The sequence below is a fragment of the Syngnathus scovelli genome, unplaced genomic scaffold (assembly GCF_024217435.2).
Source record: "Syngnathus scovelli strain Florida unplaced genomic scaffold, RoL_Ssco_1.2 HiC_scaffold_44, whole genome shotgun sequence".
NCBI lineage: Eukaryota > Metazoa > Chordata > Actinopteri > Syngnathiformes > Syngnathidae > Syngnathus > Syngnathus scovelli.
This window is the reverse complement of record NW_026061538.1, coordinates 205,881-221,685: the sequence shown is the minus strand read 5'-3', so window position 1 is coordinate 221,685 and position 15,805 is coordinate 205,881. Positions and strand designations below refer to the sequence as shown.

The window sequence follows — 15,805 nt, the reverse complement described above, 5'->3', positions numbered from 1 at the left end:
CCGCCGACCACGCAACTGCACCGCGCTGGTCGCATTCTTGTGACAGAGCCGTCGCTGAAATTTAGAAAATACTTTTAAAGTCCTGATGTACTTTCCAAAATTTTAGTGGACCTCAGTGCGCAGGGAGCTTAATTTGGTCTGATCGTGCAACTGCAGCACGCCGGGCGCTCACTGTTGCATTGCTTTGAGAGCGTCTTTGTGTTTTAGGATGGCTTTACTGCTCCCACTTGCTTTCTTTGGAGGCATGATTAGTGGTTAATATAATCCTCAAAGTAACGAAAACATAACAACGAACGGAGTCAGTCGGCATCCGGGTCGCGCGGTCGGGTTTTCTCGGGTCCTCTCGGCTCATCTCGCGAGGTTCGACCTCCAAATTTTTGTTCGACAACCGAAGCAAAAAAATTCGTTCGAATTTCGATTTGTTCGAGAACTGGGACATTCGAAAACTGAGGTTCGACTGTATTGCAGATATATTCGGTGCATCGCGGCTTTGCGCGGCACCACTTGGAGCCGGGAGCTTATTATTATTATTATTACAGCACATTATTGGCTGGTCGAGAGGCAAGACCGATGGCAACATGTTGATCCTTGCACTGATTGGCTTGGAATTGTAAGAGCAGTTCGAACTACGCTTTATCTCAGCCTCCCACAGTCCACTCTTCCACTTTGTTCCGTCAGCAGAATCAGCAGCATCTCTGATTTGCATTTCATTTTGACACTAACGATACAGGACAACCAAATGCAACACGGGCCCACACAAAGTTTAAAGGAGACAAGGAGGGCTGGAATGACGGCTGACTAGCCGGTCAGCAAGCGTGCGTCATCAAAGCAGACCGACAGAGCAAGCTTTTTAAAGCTGTTTAAAAAGTGTTTAAAGATACAATGACGTGTTTAAAAATACAAGGCAAGGCAGGCAAGGCAGATTTATTTATCTAGTGCATTTCACACACAATAACGGTCCTCTGAGGATGCCATCTGCTCTGCCCTCCACTCGGCCCTCACCCACCTGGAGAGAAAGGACTCATATATGAGGTTGCTGTTTGTGGACTTCAGCTCTGCCTTCAACACCATTGTGCCGCAGCGACTCATCTGCAAACTCGACGAGCTGGGCCTCAGTACCTCCCTCTGCAACTGGATACTGGACTTCCTCTGTCAGAGGCCTCAGGTGGTGCGTGTTGGCGACAAAATCTCCGCCAGCATCACGCTGAGCACGGGGGCCCCCCAGGGCTGTGTGCTCAGTCCATTACTCTTCACCCTGCTGACGCATGACTGCACTGCGACCTACAGCGACAACCGCATAGTGAAGTTTGCTGACGACACGACTCTGGTGGGTCTCATCACGAAGGGCGACGAGACTCGGTACAGGTCGGAAGTTGACCTTCTGACCACGTGGTGCAGGGACAACAACCTCCTGCTGAACGTAAATAAGACCAAGGAAATCATTGTTGACTTCCGGAAGGGTCACACAACACACCTGCCGCTGATCATCGACGGTGCTGTGGTGGAGAGGGTGAGCTGCACCAAGTTCCTGGGGGTGCACATCAGTGAGGACCTCTCCTGGTCCGCAAACACCTCGTCACTGGCAAAGAAAGCTCAGCGCCCCCTGTACTTCCTGCGGAAGCTCAGGCGTGCATGTGCTCCTCAGGCAGTCCTGACTACATTCTACCGTGGCACCATTGAGAGCGTCCTCACCAGTTGCATCGCTGTCTGGGGTGGAAACTGCACTGAACAGAACTTGAAGGCCCTGCAGCGCATAGTGAATACGGCTGGTAAGATTATTGGTGCTTCGCTCCCCTCCCTGAAGGACATTTACACCTCCCATCTCGCCCGCAAGGCAACCTCGATTGCCAGAGATGCGAGTCACCGGGCTCACTCTTTTTTTTTACCTTCTGCCCTCTGGGAAGAGGTACAGGAGCCTGCGCTCCCGCACCACCAGACTTGCCAACAGCTTCTTTCTCCAGGCTGTTAGGGCCCTGAACTCGCTACCCCCTTCTGCGTAGCGTGTGGCACTGTTGCGCTATTTTCGTGAATGTCTGCTGTACGCGCACTTGCTCCTTTTTTTTCTGCTCCTCTTATTTATTTATTGTTGTGTTGTTTATTCATTATTTATTCAGCACGCTTTTGTTATACTTGTTTACTTGTTTGTCTGTTGTGAGCCATGTCTTGTCACCGTGGGATAGGGGGGAACGAAATTTCGGTTTCTTTGTGTGTCTTTGGCATGTGGAGAAATTGACAATAAAGCTGACTTTGACTTTGTTATACTTGTTTACTTGTTTGTCTGTTGGGAGCCATGTCTTGTCACCGTGGGATAGGGGGGAACGAAATTTCGGTTTCTTTGTGTGTCTTTGGCATGTGGAGAAATTGACAATAAAGCTGACTTTGACTTTTTTTTTTACTTTGACAAGGCAACTCAATGTGCTTTACACAAGAGGGATTAAAAAACAAAGAACAGCATAAAAAAGGGGGGGGGAATACAGAATACAATGCTTACAAAATCAAGAAAAAAAAACGAAAAAAAAAACAGTGTTTCAAAATCATTATTAATAATAAATATATATATATATATATATATATATATATATATATATATATATATATATATATATATATATATAATAAAAGTGCTGATGCACTCGCGTTTAGCCGCGGGGGCGCGTCAACCGGCAAGCACGGCAAGAGCAGAGGGAGCCGTGAGATGTTTACACTAAAAATGTTTAAAAATATAATAGTGTTTAAAAATAAAATTATAAAAGTCTTGCGGATGCGCTTGCGCTGGGCTACGGGGCGCATAAGCCGGCCAGCACGGCAAGAGCAGAGCCGTGACACGTTTACACCCTCGCACTGGGCGCGTCAGCCGGGCAGCACGCAAGAACAGAGGAGCCTGACACATTTACACTTCATAAAAGGTTCATAAAAGTCTTGTGTGGCTGTTGTAACAACGTATTCACTCTTATTTATTGTTCTTATTTATTTAAATAAATACGAATGTTGCTTAGTTAGTTTGACCTTAATTTGTTTTACAAAGATTTTAGAAATACAAAATGTTTAAAAAAAAACAATTAGGTGCTGAGAAATACAATATGGGTTCATAAATGTCTTGTGTGGATATTGTAACAATATATTTACACGTATTTATTTTCTTATTTATTTAATAAATAAGAATGTTTGACTTTAAAATGTTTACAAAAGTGTTTAAAAATACAAAAAAAAGAGTTTAAAAGTACAATAAAGTGTTTAAAAACACAATAAAGGTTCATAAAAGTCTTGTGTGGAAATTGTAACAATATATTTTCTCTTCATCGCGTCTTCACTTGTCGCGCGGGTGGTCTTGGAACCAATTATTCGCAATAGACGAGGGATTACCGTACTCAAATCTCACGTTCTACTCTCTTATTTTTTACTGTTTACAAATTCTTTCAGCCAGTCGGAAGTAGTAAACGAGACGTTTTTTCCACGTGTTTATTGAAAAGTTGAACAGTTATGCAATTCAATAATTTCCATGTAGCTTGTGACGAATCTGCAGACAGGAGACACTGAACTGACTGATTACTGAACTGACTGCAGTAACGACCACATCTGGATTTGAAAAGCCAGTTAATGGGGATGATATGTATTAATTAGGCACAGTTATTATTGTTGTATTCCCTATTTTTGATCACAGTAATGATTGATAACGTCGGGGATAGAGGTACAACAAAAGCCAAGCCATGCGTCAGAATCTGAAGAGGTCTGACTTACTTTTCAGTATTCTCTCAAAGTTGCCGTCAAAGTCCAAGGCCCACTGATCCAACGAACAAGTAGCAAGAGTCACTTTTCTTCCCATTTTCTTGGTAATTACTCAACGACACTGGTTCTTCTTCGTCGTCTTCTTCTTCGTCTTCTTCTTCTTCAGTTTTTTTTTTTTTTTTTGCCGACAAAAACAAACAAAAATATCCCCAATACCACAAAACACAAAACAAACAAACCAAAGCACAACACAAAAAAACTAAAATGAAAAAGGTATTTAAAAAAACACACACACACACACATTTCAGGGAAACTCCATCTTATATGCAAAGAATATACAGCCAGGCCAAATTTCTCAGAGACAGCCTTTCAATAAATGAGGTCAGTTTTACAGCATTCTTGATGTTAATAAGTTTTAACGAATTGTTATAGGATTTCAGATCATTCTTCCAATGCAGAAAGTTTGGTCTTGTTTTAAAGAAGCAACATTTGTGTATGTATTGTTTGGCCAGTAAAATAATATTGTTAATAAAAAAATCTAATTTACCATTATGAAAAAGCTATATTTAACATCAGAGATAGTAAGAGAAACAAAGAGCAACCCTTTTGAACAAGCCCATTGTTGTAAGTCAAGCCAAAACCTTTGTACAAATTCACACCAAAAGAAAAGATCAGAATCAGCTTTATTGGCCAAGTTTGTGCATGCCAAACAATGTTTTCACCATTTGTTTGTACTTTTCTGAGTACAAGAAATTTTAAATCTATCACAAAATTCAGCATGATGCAAGATTCCTCCCTCCTTATCCATGAAGTCAGATACATCCCATAGCCTACTCCTCTAGAGAACCATTCAGAAATAAAAACTGAATTTCTATGTATCAAAATATATCTATTGTCCAAATTGGTGTGTTGTGAGATGGAAAATTATGTTTGAAAATAAGTCTCCAATAAAGTGGTGAAAGTCTGATAATTGTAAAGGAATCTTTTGTGGATCATAATCACATTTCAAAAGGAATCTGATTCCACCTATTTTTTTCAAAGACCATATTGGGTATGAGGAACCATATTGATTGCAAATTTTTAAGGAATTGTTTCAACCAATTAGTTTTCAACAAACCATTCATAAACTCAAAATCTATAGCATTACCTCCCCCCTTCCCCTTAGGGTCTGTTTAAGTCCTGTTTTGATATTTATTTCTCCAAATAAAATCAAAATATAGCCTATTAACATTTTTTGTTATTTAAGGAGAGATGGCAAGGGAGTAAGCTGGATATATTAACCTGGATAAACTGTTAGTTTTGGTTAACATAATTTTACCAAATATTAACAGATTCCTTTGTAGCCACCGATTCAGGGATGTCTTACACTTATCGATATTGTCCTTTATGTTATTTTTTCCGAAGCAATTTTGTCTTTCGAGACTAAATACCTAACACCTAAATATTTAACCTCTCTTTTAACCTGTATCTCATGTAATGAGCTGATAGATTGGTCTTAAAGTGGTATTAATTCACATTTCTTTACATTTAACTGGAGTCCAGAAGCTTTTGAAAAAGTACTAATCACTTGCGATGTTATTGGAATTTGGAGCTGATCCTTAAGAAATATACCGTATTTATTCTAATTATCGCCCAGGGCGACAATTAGAGAAGGTTTGTGTCCAACAAGGATGGTGGGCGATTAATAGAGAACACTTTTTGGCCGATCGCCAAGGGGCACTGAAATGGGCGATAATATATATATTTTCCTTATGTAGTATGCAATACCTGCATCTCACTGGTGTTCTTAACACTAGAACAGCGGCTGTTTTGATCTACCTCTAAGAGCGGGGTTGCGTCAATTGACGTTCCATCGATGCGACACGTTACCGTCGCACATCACATGTTGCGCACGTCATGTTATCGCGATCGTCTTGTTAGAGCGCACGCCCCAATAACGTAATTGTGTGAGGATATTGTAGCGGAGTGACAAGTGTAAATGTATCATAGTTTATGGAGAAAAACAATTTGAAAGGGACATTCGACGTGCTGTCAAATAAGTCATATTTAAACTTGCGCAATGACGTCGGCATGCGGTCGCGGAGGAAAACATAAGTTTTGGGGGTAATTTTTAGCAGCATGGGCGATAATTAGAGGTATCAATGTTTTCTATTTATGTCATCACTAACACACACTGGGCGATTATTAGAATATGGGCGATAATTAGAATAAATACGGTAGTTGTATTCGACCTTCTGACCACGTGGTGCAGGGACAACAACCTCCTGCTGAATGTCAGCAAGACCAAGGAGATTGTTGTTGACTTCCGGAAGGGTCACACCCAACACCTGCCAAAGACCATCGACGATGGAAATTCATTTTATTAGATTTTACTCTAATCTCAAAAAGATTGAAAAATCTATCTTCATCTAATCGGCGTTCTTGGCTCACGGGCAGCCCGCAGGGGCTTTGTTAGCAGTATATTATAGCAAAACAAAATAATATAAAGTAATCCAAAATTGTGTGATACTATGCGTAATTCAGACAGGTCGTGTTTCTCTAGTCACGAACAATTTAACAATTTAACTTATCTACAAGTGTCAAGTGGCACGGTGGTACAAGATGGTGTAATATTGGCTATCAAATTTGGCCCAGGCACTTTGGCTATCCCAAAACATGTAGTAGTTCCAAAATTTCATCAGGAGATGGTGTTAAAGCTTGACATAGGGGTGACCTGATGGAAACTAACAAATCTAATAAATTAAATTGTTAGCAATTGGGAGGACACGACCTGTTCAAACACGTAGCAACGCACAATTTTGGAATACGAGTTTGCTATGCCATAATTTTAAGATGTAACAGCTTGAGCAATATCAATATATATGTTTAAGTTAGAAGAACCAGTTATTATGGTTAAGTACTATTATGGGTTAAGATTGATCTGTATTCGACAACATATTTGTTATTAATGTTGCAATGTTTTGTCCAACCTGTATTTAACATTGGTGTTCCATCCATACCTGAATGTATTAAGTTGAGAGGAGACATCAAGGGCTAATCGTGAAAGAACGAGCAAAACAGGAAACAGCTGCATCCGGTGGCAGAGTGCAGTCATGCGCAGTGGTTGCTGCTTTAAGCAAGGTTCCCAAGACAACCAGTGGTGCAGGGATTCTGACCTTCACCTACATATTCCGATGGGGTAATGCCAGAAGCCTATAAATATGTTGTCCAGACACAGAGCGGGTGCGCTTCTTCCTAGTCAGGGCGATGGCCGTGACGCTGCCCGGAATAAAAGAACGCCGTTTAGACGAAGATGAATTTTTCATTCTTTTTGAGATTGAACCAAAATCTACTAAGATGAATTTCCAGAGTCTTTGAATTGGACTTTGTCAAATTTTAAGCTTTGAGGAAGGCAGAGGAGACAGCCGCTCCGGGCAGAAAGGGAAAGACGCCAATTTTACTTCTTTGGCTACGCTCCTCACGGCCAGACCTTCACTCTTTTTTAAACAGAATTCGGATTTTGGAACAAAGGAGAGCCGATCACTCGACTTGTTCAACCAAATAGGATTTTAGACCTTTAGTGTCCTCTTTGGTTCTGAGTGGGTGAGTGTTGTTGTTTTTTCGACTTGTATTTCTTTTTCTTGCTTATTCATTAAATGTCTTCTTAATTCTTAATTCGGTTATCGATTATTTTGTATTAACTATGTTGAGCATGGTTTTATATGCAGCAATTAGGACTTTAAAATGTCTTTATTTCCCTATCATAGTCATTTTTTAAATCCGTTCAATTCTTTTTAAAGTGAAGACAGCTTTAATCCTTAACATCAGGAATTGTCAGATCTGGTTCGAAGTAGTTATCTTGAGCTCAGCTAGGGCGAGTGCGCTCTAGTAAATTAACAAATCCCTGAGGTCTTAACAAAGACATCTTAAAATATCCGTAACATAACAAAAGCCTCAAACAACCGAAGGGAGCCATCATTATGGCGCGATTATTCTGACGACGTGCCTCAAATTTAAGTTACTCAGCACGAACGTCGTTTGACTTCAGAGGGATTGGTGTCATAAAGAGATTATATTGATTCTTTTAGAATTAATTTAACTCAGGTGGTCAGAGACGGACGAGTCCCTTCACCCCGGCTTATTGAACCCTTTAATGGGAAGCCGGTCACTTTAATAAAAAGTGGAGGTTTGACACAAGTTTCCATCACGTTACCCCTATATCAAGTCAATCTAACTTTGGCACCATCTTCTGGTGAAATTTGGAATGGCAATGGAGGTTGACTGGTTCAACCAACAACCCCCCCTTTACCAGTTTAACAATAGTTAATTTTGAGGAACTAACTTTTAAGTAACCCTTACTCAGGCCCCCTCCTTCAGGTCTCCCATGTCAAACTTTGTCACCATCTTCTGGTGAAATCCAAAATAATTAAGTGTTTCTAAAATAAAGGCATGTTCAACAGAGTCAAAGGACTTGTAAAAATCTAGGAATCGTATAAAGCCATCATCTTCCATTAGATCACTATAGTCTACTAAATCCAAAACAAGCCTAATGTTGTTATGAATAACTCTTCCTTTTATAAAGCCTAACTATGTCTCACTAATGATTTCGGTTATTCCCTCTTTGCAATTGCTCCGGAAAAAAAAGTGTAGTCTGTATTCATCAACGTGATGGGCCTTAAATTCCAACAGTCTCTTATCTTTTCCAGGCTTGGGTATCAAAGTAATTACTCCTTGCTTCATTGTTATTATTAATTGTTGTCTATCAATACAATCTTGTAAAGCTTCAAATAATAATTTCCTCAAGTTATCCCAAAAGTGTTTGTAAACATTTATTGTGAGCCCATCCAATCCTGGAGCTTTGTTTAACGACATTAAGCGCACCGATCCAAGCGACCTCACTGGCAATGGTAAAGTCCCAACCGTGCTCGGCGGCCACTTGGGGACATAAACTACAATCGGCGGCACACACTGGGAACCTACACCGCAATCGGCTGCACACACTGGGAACCTACACCACACTCGGGCGGGCACTTGGGGAACCTGAACCGCACTCGGGCGGGCACTTGGGGAACCTGAACCGCACTCGGGCGGGCACTTGGGGAACCTGAACCGCACTCGGGCGGGCACTTGGGGAACCTGAACCGCACACGGGCGGGCACTTGGGGAACCTGAAGCGCACTCGGGCGGGCACTTGGGGAACCTGAAGTGCACTCGGGCGGGCACTTGGGGAACCTGAACCGCACTCGGGCGGGCACTTGGGGAACCTGAACCGCACTCGGGCGGGTACTCGGGGAACCTGAACCGCACTCGGGCGGGTACTTGGGGAACCTGAACCGCACTCGGGCGGGTACTTGGGCAACCCGAACATGAACCGCACTCAGGCGGCAACCCGAACATGAACCGCACTCGGGCGGCAACCCGAACATGAACCGCACTCGGGCGGCAACCCTAACATGAACCGCACTCGGGCGGCAACCCTAACATGAACCGCACTCGGGCGGCAACCCTAACATGTACTGCACTCGGGTGGCAACCCTAATGTGAACCGCACTCGGGCGGCAACCCTAACATGCACCGCAATCGGCGGCAACTCTAACATAAACACAATCTGCGGCAACGAGCCAGGGACGATCGCGGGTCCGGCGCAGCTGGCTTGGATGTCTGCTGACGTCCGCGGGTCCTGGGATGCTGGGGTGGAGCCCGATGGCGGCCGTGAGTCTGATGACGCCGGGAGGCACTCCAATGGCGGCCGCGATCGGACTCTGCTGCCGCGACGCCAGACCCGCAAAGCCGCTGGCGCCAGAAGCACTCCAATGGCGGCCGTGGGTCTGGCGTCGCCGGAACAAAGTCCGATGGGGGCCATGGGTCCGGCGTTGCGGCAGCAGAGTCCCAACGCTGCCGCGAAGCCCATGGCGCTGGAACATGCACGGATTGGCGGTCGTGGATTGGGCATCGCAGCAGGATCTGATGGAGGAGGGGGGGTCCAAGCGCTGGTCGTTGTAGTGGTCGGATCATTCTGTCACGATCGGATGGAAATGGAGCAGGACGACCAAGTGCAGCTTGGACCAGGGTTTATTGAAGAACGCAAACTAACAGACTCGGCAACTGACATGACTTAACAAAACCTAACAACGAGACTGACCAAAAAAGACGTGAAACAAAAAGACAGGGTGACATTACCAATGACAGGCACAGGAACCAAAAGACATCATGACATGAACACACAATGATCCAACGAGGGGTGACGGGCAGACAGGACTTATATACACGACAGGTAACAAGAGGCAGGTGGGAATAATCAAACTGATCATGGGCACACAGGAGGGGAGGGGCGAGCACACAGACAGAAATCAAGACAACCGACACATAGTGGACGGCTGGGGACAAGACGTGACAGAACCGCACCCACAAGGGACGGCTCCCGACGTCCCAAAAAGACCGAAACCCCCACGAGGCGAAAGGGGGGGCGGGGGGAAGCGCACCGGTTCAAGCGACCTCATTGGCCATGGCAAAGTCCTAACCGCGCTCGGCGGCAACTCTGGGGACATGAACCGCGCTCAGCGGCAACTCGGGGACATGAACCGCGCTCAGCGGCAACTCGGGGACATGAACCGCGCTCGGCGGCAACTCGGGGACATGAACCGCAACCGGTAGGGTTCAGGGAGCCAGGGCCACACTCGCGGCACACTCTGGGGACCTGAACCGCAATCGGCGGCAACTCGGGGGACAGAACTGCACTCGGCGGCGTTCAGGGACCCAGGGCCACAATCGCGGCACACACTGGGGACCAGAACCGCAATCGGCAGCAACTTGGGGGACAGAACTGCACTCGGCGGCGTTCAGGGGCCCAGGGCCACAATCGCGGCACACACGGGGGACCAGAACCGCAATCGGCAGCAACTCAGGGGACAGAACCGCACTCGGGCGGCAAATTGGGGAACAGAACCGCACTCGGGCAGCAACTTGGGGAACAGAACCACACTCGGGCGGCAACTTGGGGAAACAGAACCACACTCTGCGGCAAACGGAGAGTCTGAACCGCGTGCAGCGGCAACAGTCACAGCCACACGCACGGCGGCATACAGGAAGCCAGAGCTGCACGTAGCAGCAGGAGTCAGTGTTTCAGCATTGGGAGCAGGGTCTGTGATGATCGCGGGTCCGGCATTGTTGGCACGAGGCCCGGCAATGCCGCGGGTCCGGTGACGCTGGGGTGGACCTGTTGGCGGCCGCGAGTCTGATGGCGCAGGGAGGCACTCCGATGGCGGCTGCGGGTCCGGCGTCGCGGCAGTGAAGTCCGATTGCGGCCGCGAAGCCGCTGGCGACAGAAGCACTCCGATGGCGGCCGAGGATCCGGTGTCGCGGCAGCGAAGTCCGATGACAGTCGCGGAGCCGATGGTGCCGGGGGGAACTCTGATGGCACAAAATGGGCAGACTTTACTTGAAGAGGACTGGTTACAAGACAGACTTTTCTGATTTATTTACTGAAATTGTATTTTGCCAAATCTTGACTTGAGACCTGATAGGAAGTATTAAACGCTTAGTTAAATCGATACAAGTTGGTAATAAGAGCGAGTAATGTTAGTTGAAGCGATGAATGAAGGTTGAAAGCAATTTAAATTTTTTTTTTTGGTATGGCGCCGACGTGAGTGGCAGCCTCCCAGCAGTGTTCTCTCTTTTTCTCTTTATTTCCTTCTTTTCTCCTTTTTCTTTCTGTCTTTTTGTCCATTCGGCGGTGCTGGTGCCTTCTACCGCACCTCGGTATCGCTTTGGATGTGATTTTCTTTTTTTTTCCCCCTGGGACCGGGATGGCTGCGCACATCGGTCGAGACCGGCGTACCTCTACGACGGCTTCCTGCTTATCTGGCTGATGCTGACCGGGCCCCCTGCCTTGCAGCCGCGACCCCTGTGCTCCCTCGTGCTCGTCAGAACCAGCGACCTTCGCCGTGTTAGCCCCGTGGTGACCATCTGCACGTGCCCCGACTGGGTGCCCAGGACGCTGCTCACACGTTTGCCTGCTTTGTGATGTTTTCATCGATTCACGACCACGGTCCATTGGGTGCCGTTGAACTGGACTACCCTTACACCTGTCTGTGGACCCCGTGGAGGCTATTTTGTGTGTTTTGGGGTGTTTTCTGATATTGAGGGGTGCTGGTTGGGCACTGTTACTTTTTTCTTTGTCTTTTTGCTTTGCTTTGCTTTGCTTTGATGGCTTTTATCTTTTGCACTTTCTGGCCTTCTTTGTGGCGCCGTTGTATGGCAGCCTTATGAGGGCCTATTGAGTTGCGCTCATGCCATCTGTGTGTCTTTTGTATACCCGCTCTGTGGTATGGATACTGCTGGGGCCTGAATTTCCCTGAAGGAGTAATCCCAGGGGATTAATAAAGTTGAGTCTAAGTCTAAATCTAAATTATGACTTTGTATAAATACTAGATATTAACAGAACATCTACTGCGCAAAATGGGCAGAGTTTACTTGTTTGAGAAGGAGTGGCTTATTTAAGACTAAGATTTATTTAATCTGTTTGTTCCCAGCAAAATTGGATGTGATGCAATTCCAAACTTCACCACATGATGGTGCCACATTTTGACTTCATAGGACATATTCAACACTTAGCTTGTTATTATGTTCAAGGTAATCAGATTTGTTTATTATTCTAATGCCCTTTTCAAAACTATTCTGGATTACTACTTTGGATCTATTCTACATTACTTGGCAACAACATACTCTGTAACAGATTAGGCAGTATAATCACATATGTTAACTTGAGAGTGCCCACACTCAATCTACTTATCGTGATGTGTTAAATCAATTACTGTTAGACATTATTTGTCTGATAATCTACCAAATCTTTGAATTGAAGAATTTGTGATTTAATTAATAGCTTGTTGTTATGTTCAGGGTAATCAGACTTGTATATAATTCTAATGGCCTTCTTTTGAAAACTATTCTGAATTACAACTTTGGATCTTATATTACTTTGCAACAATATACTCGGTGACAGATTAGGCAGTATAATCACATATGTTAACTTCAGTGCCCACACTGTATTTATGTATGGTTATTTGTTAAATCAAGTACTGTTAGACATGAAATAGGAAGTGTTTAACATAAATGTTATGGCTACTCACCATTGTAGCTCGCTCCTGGTCAATGATACGAGCCTCTTCTTGCAGTGGAAACCTTGCAGCCAACAAACACTGTGGAACCTAAAGGAATGAAATTAAACATTAACATTTCGCCTGGACCAATATTCACACGTACAACGCAACGTGGCTACACTTCTGCTAGCGCCTCAGCTACACGTTGCTATTACAAAGGTAAATCTCTTTAAACACAATGAGTGTTACTTACCGTGTACGCTGTAGACGGTCCAGTTGCAAGCAGAAAATAAAGATGTTTCTGTTGATATTCGTCGTTGCTCAGTAGCTCACGGCCATCGCGCCAACAGATTTGAATTTTGGTGGAAGTTCCGCCAATTACGTCATATCCGCGGCACATGACTGCGACGTAATACCCGCTTATCTGAAACGGCAGTTAAAAGTAGAGTTACATCAAGTTTTCTTGGAACCTAAACGAATGAAAGAAAACTATCATTTGGCCACAACCAACATTCACAGGTACAACACAATGTGACGTGCGGGGTTGAGGTTAAAGGTTGAGTGAAGGGCCCTCGTTTTAAACTACTTTTTTGAAAAGGAGTGGGAACAAGTAAGACGTATTTAATTTATTTATTGGGAAGTAGTAAGACTTATTAAATTTATTTAATCTACTTTTCTTCCCAGGCAAAATTTGATGTGCTGCAATTCCAAATTTCCAAAGTGAATGAAGGAATGAAATCCTTTAAATTATGATTTTGTATAAATACTAGGCATAAACACAAAATCTACGGCACAAAATGGGCAGACTTTACTTGTTTGAAAAGGACTGGTTACAAGACAGACTTTTTTAATTTATTTAATGGGAAGAAGACTTATTTAGTTTAATTGATCTATTTTTGTTCCCTGGCAAAATTCGATTTGCTGCAATTCCAAATTTCCAAAGTGAATGAAGGAATGAAGTCGTTTAAATTATGATTTTGTATAAATACTAGGCATAGACACAAAATCTACGGCACAAAACGGGCAGACTTTACTTGTTTGAAGAGGAATGGTTACAAGACAGACTTTTCTGATTTATTTAATGGGAAGAAGACTTATTTAGTTTATTTAATCTCTTTTTGTTGCCTGGCAAAATTGGATTTGCTGAAATTGTATTTTGCCAAATCTTGACTTGAGACCTGATAGGAAGTATTAAACGCTCAGTTAAATCGATACAAGTTGGTAATAAGAGCGAGTAATATTGGTTGAAGCGATGAATTAAGGTTGAAAGCAATTTAAATTATGACTTTGTATAAATACTAGATATTAACAGAACATCTACTGCGCAAAATGGGCAGAGTTTACTTGTTTGAGAAGGAGTGGCTTATTTAAGGCTAAGATTTATTTAATCTGTTTGTTCCCAGGCAAAATTGGATGTGATGCAATTCCAAATTTCACCACATGATGGTGCCCAATTTTGACTTCATAGGACATATTCAACACTTAACTATTATGTTCAAGGTAATCAGATTTGTTTATTATTCCAATGCCCTTTTCAAAACTATTCTGGATTACTACTTTGGATCTATTCTACATTACTTGGCAACAACATACTCTGTAACAGATTAGGCAGTATAATCACATATGTTAACTTGAGAGTGCCCACACTCAATCTACTTATCGTGATGTGTTAAATCAATTACTGTTAGACATTATTATTCTGATAATCTACCAAATCTTTGAATTGAAGAATTTGTGATTTAATTAATAGCTTGTTGTTATGTTCAGGGTAATCAGACTTGTATATAATTCTAATGGCCTTCTTTTGAAAACTATTCTGAATTACAACTTTGGATCTTATATTACTTTGCAACAATATACTCGGTGACAGATTAGGCAGTATAATCACATATGTTAACTTCAGTGCCCACACTGTATTTATTTATGGTTATTTGTTAAATCAAGTACTGTTAGACATGAAATAGGAAGTGTTTAACATAAATGTTATGGCTACTCACCATTGTAGCTCGCTCCTGGTCAATGATACGAGCCTCTTCTTGCAGTGGAAAACTTGCAGCCAACAAACACCGTGGAACCTAAAGGAATGAAATTAAACATTAACATTTCGCCTGGACCAATATTCACACGTACAACGCAACGCGGCTACACTTCTGCTAGCGCCTCAGCTACACGTTGCTATTACAAACGTAAATCTCTTTAAACACAATGAGTGTTACTTACCGTGTACGCTGTAGACGGTCCAGTTGCAAGCAGAAAATGAAGATATTTCTGTTGATATTCGTCGTTGCTCAGTGGCTCACGGCCATCGCGCCAACAGATTTGAATTTTGGTGGAAGTTCAGCCAATTACGTCATATCCGCGGCACATGACTGCGACGTAATACCCGCTTATCTGAAACGGCAGTTAAAAGTAGAGTTACATCAAGTTTTCTTTTTTAATCAACGCAATCATTTACAACCGTTGACCAGAAAGAATCGTCGAAATTCGACGTTCCCCCCAAACGCCACACTCACTCGCTTTTCAGGGCAACAAAAGTACTTCTTTTTAAAAACGATTAGTTGTACTTACCGTGTACGCTCTGGACGGTCCAGTTGCAAGCAGAAAATAAAAATATTTCTCTTGTTAGTCGTATGTTACCATCCGCTGTGTCTTTGTCAACATCGCCATTTTCCTACTTCCTGTTGCGAGCCACGCCCACGGATTTAAATTTTGGCGGAAGTTGCGCCCATTGGCGTAGTTTTCGCGTATAGCAAATCCGATTGGTTGGGAAGGGGGCGCGGTTATGCAGCCGAGGGGTCCTGTGATCGGTGGGATGTAAAGTAGGCGTCGACGTCACGTCCGCGTCACGTGGCAGACGTCATATAGCAACCGCTGTTTTGTTTAGTAGACTTACAGTTGTTATGCATTGACATAATGGCGCACACTCCAAATAGATTTAAATAAATTAAATAATTCTTCTGCCCACTCCCTTTTAAACAAGTTAACTCTCCCCGCGGATTTGA

The 15,805-nt window shown here is 43.6% G+C and overlaps 1 protein-coding gene across 2 annotated transcripts in view; it reads right to left on the bottom strand.

The window, feature by feature from the left end:
- LOC125968090 (glutamine-dependent NAD(+) synthetase-like) overlaps positions 1–3,915 on the bottom strand; it is a 66,909-nt gene extending 62,994 nt beyond the window's left edge. Inside the window, exon 1 of one of the 2 annotated variants that reach the window (XM_049719244.2) lies at positions 3,739–3,915. In XM_049719244.2, coding sequence (XP_049575201.1) covers positions 3,739–3,823 — 85 coding nt within the window. In that variant the 5' untranslated portion in view covers positions 3,824–3,915. The remainder of the gene's footprint in view (positions 1–3,738) is intronic. The other variant, XM_049719245.2, reaches the window with a different exon arrangement.
- Between the last annotated feature and the right edge of the window lie 11,890 nt (positions 3,916–15,805).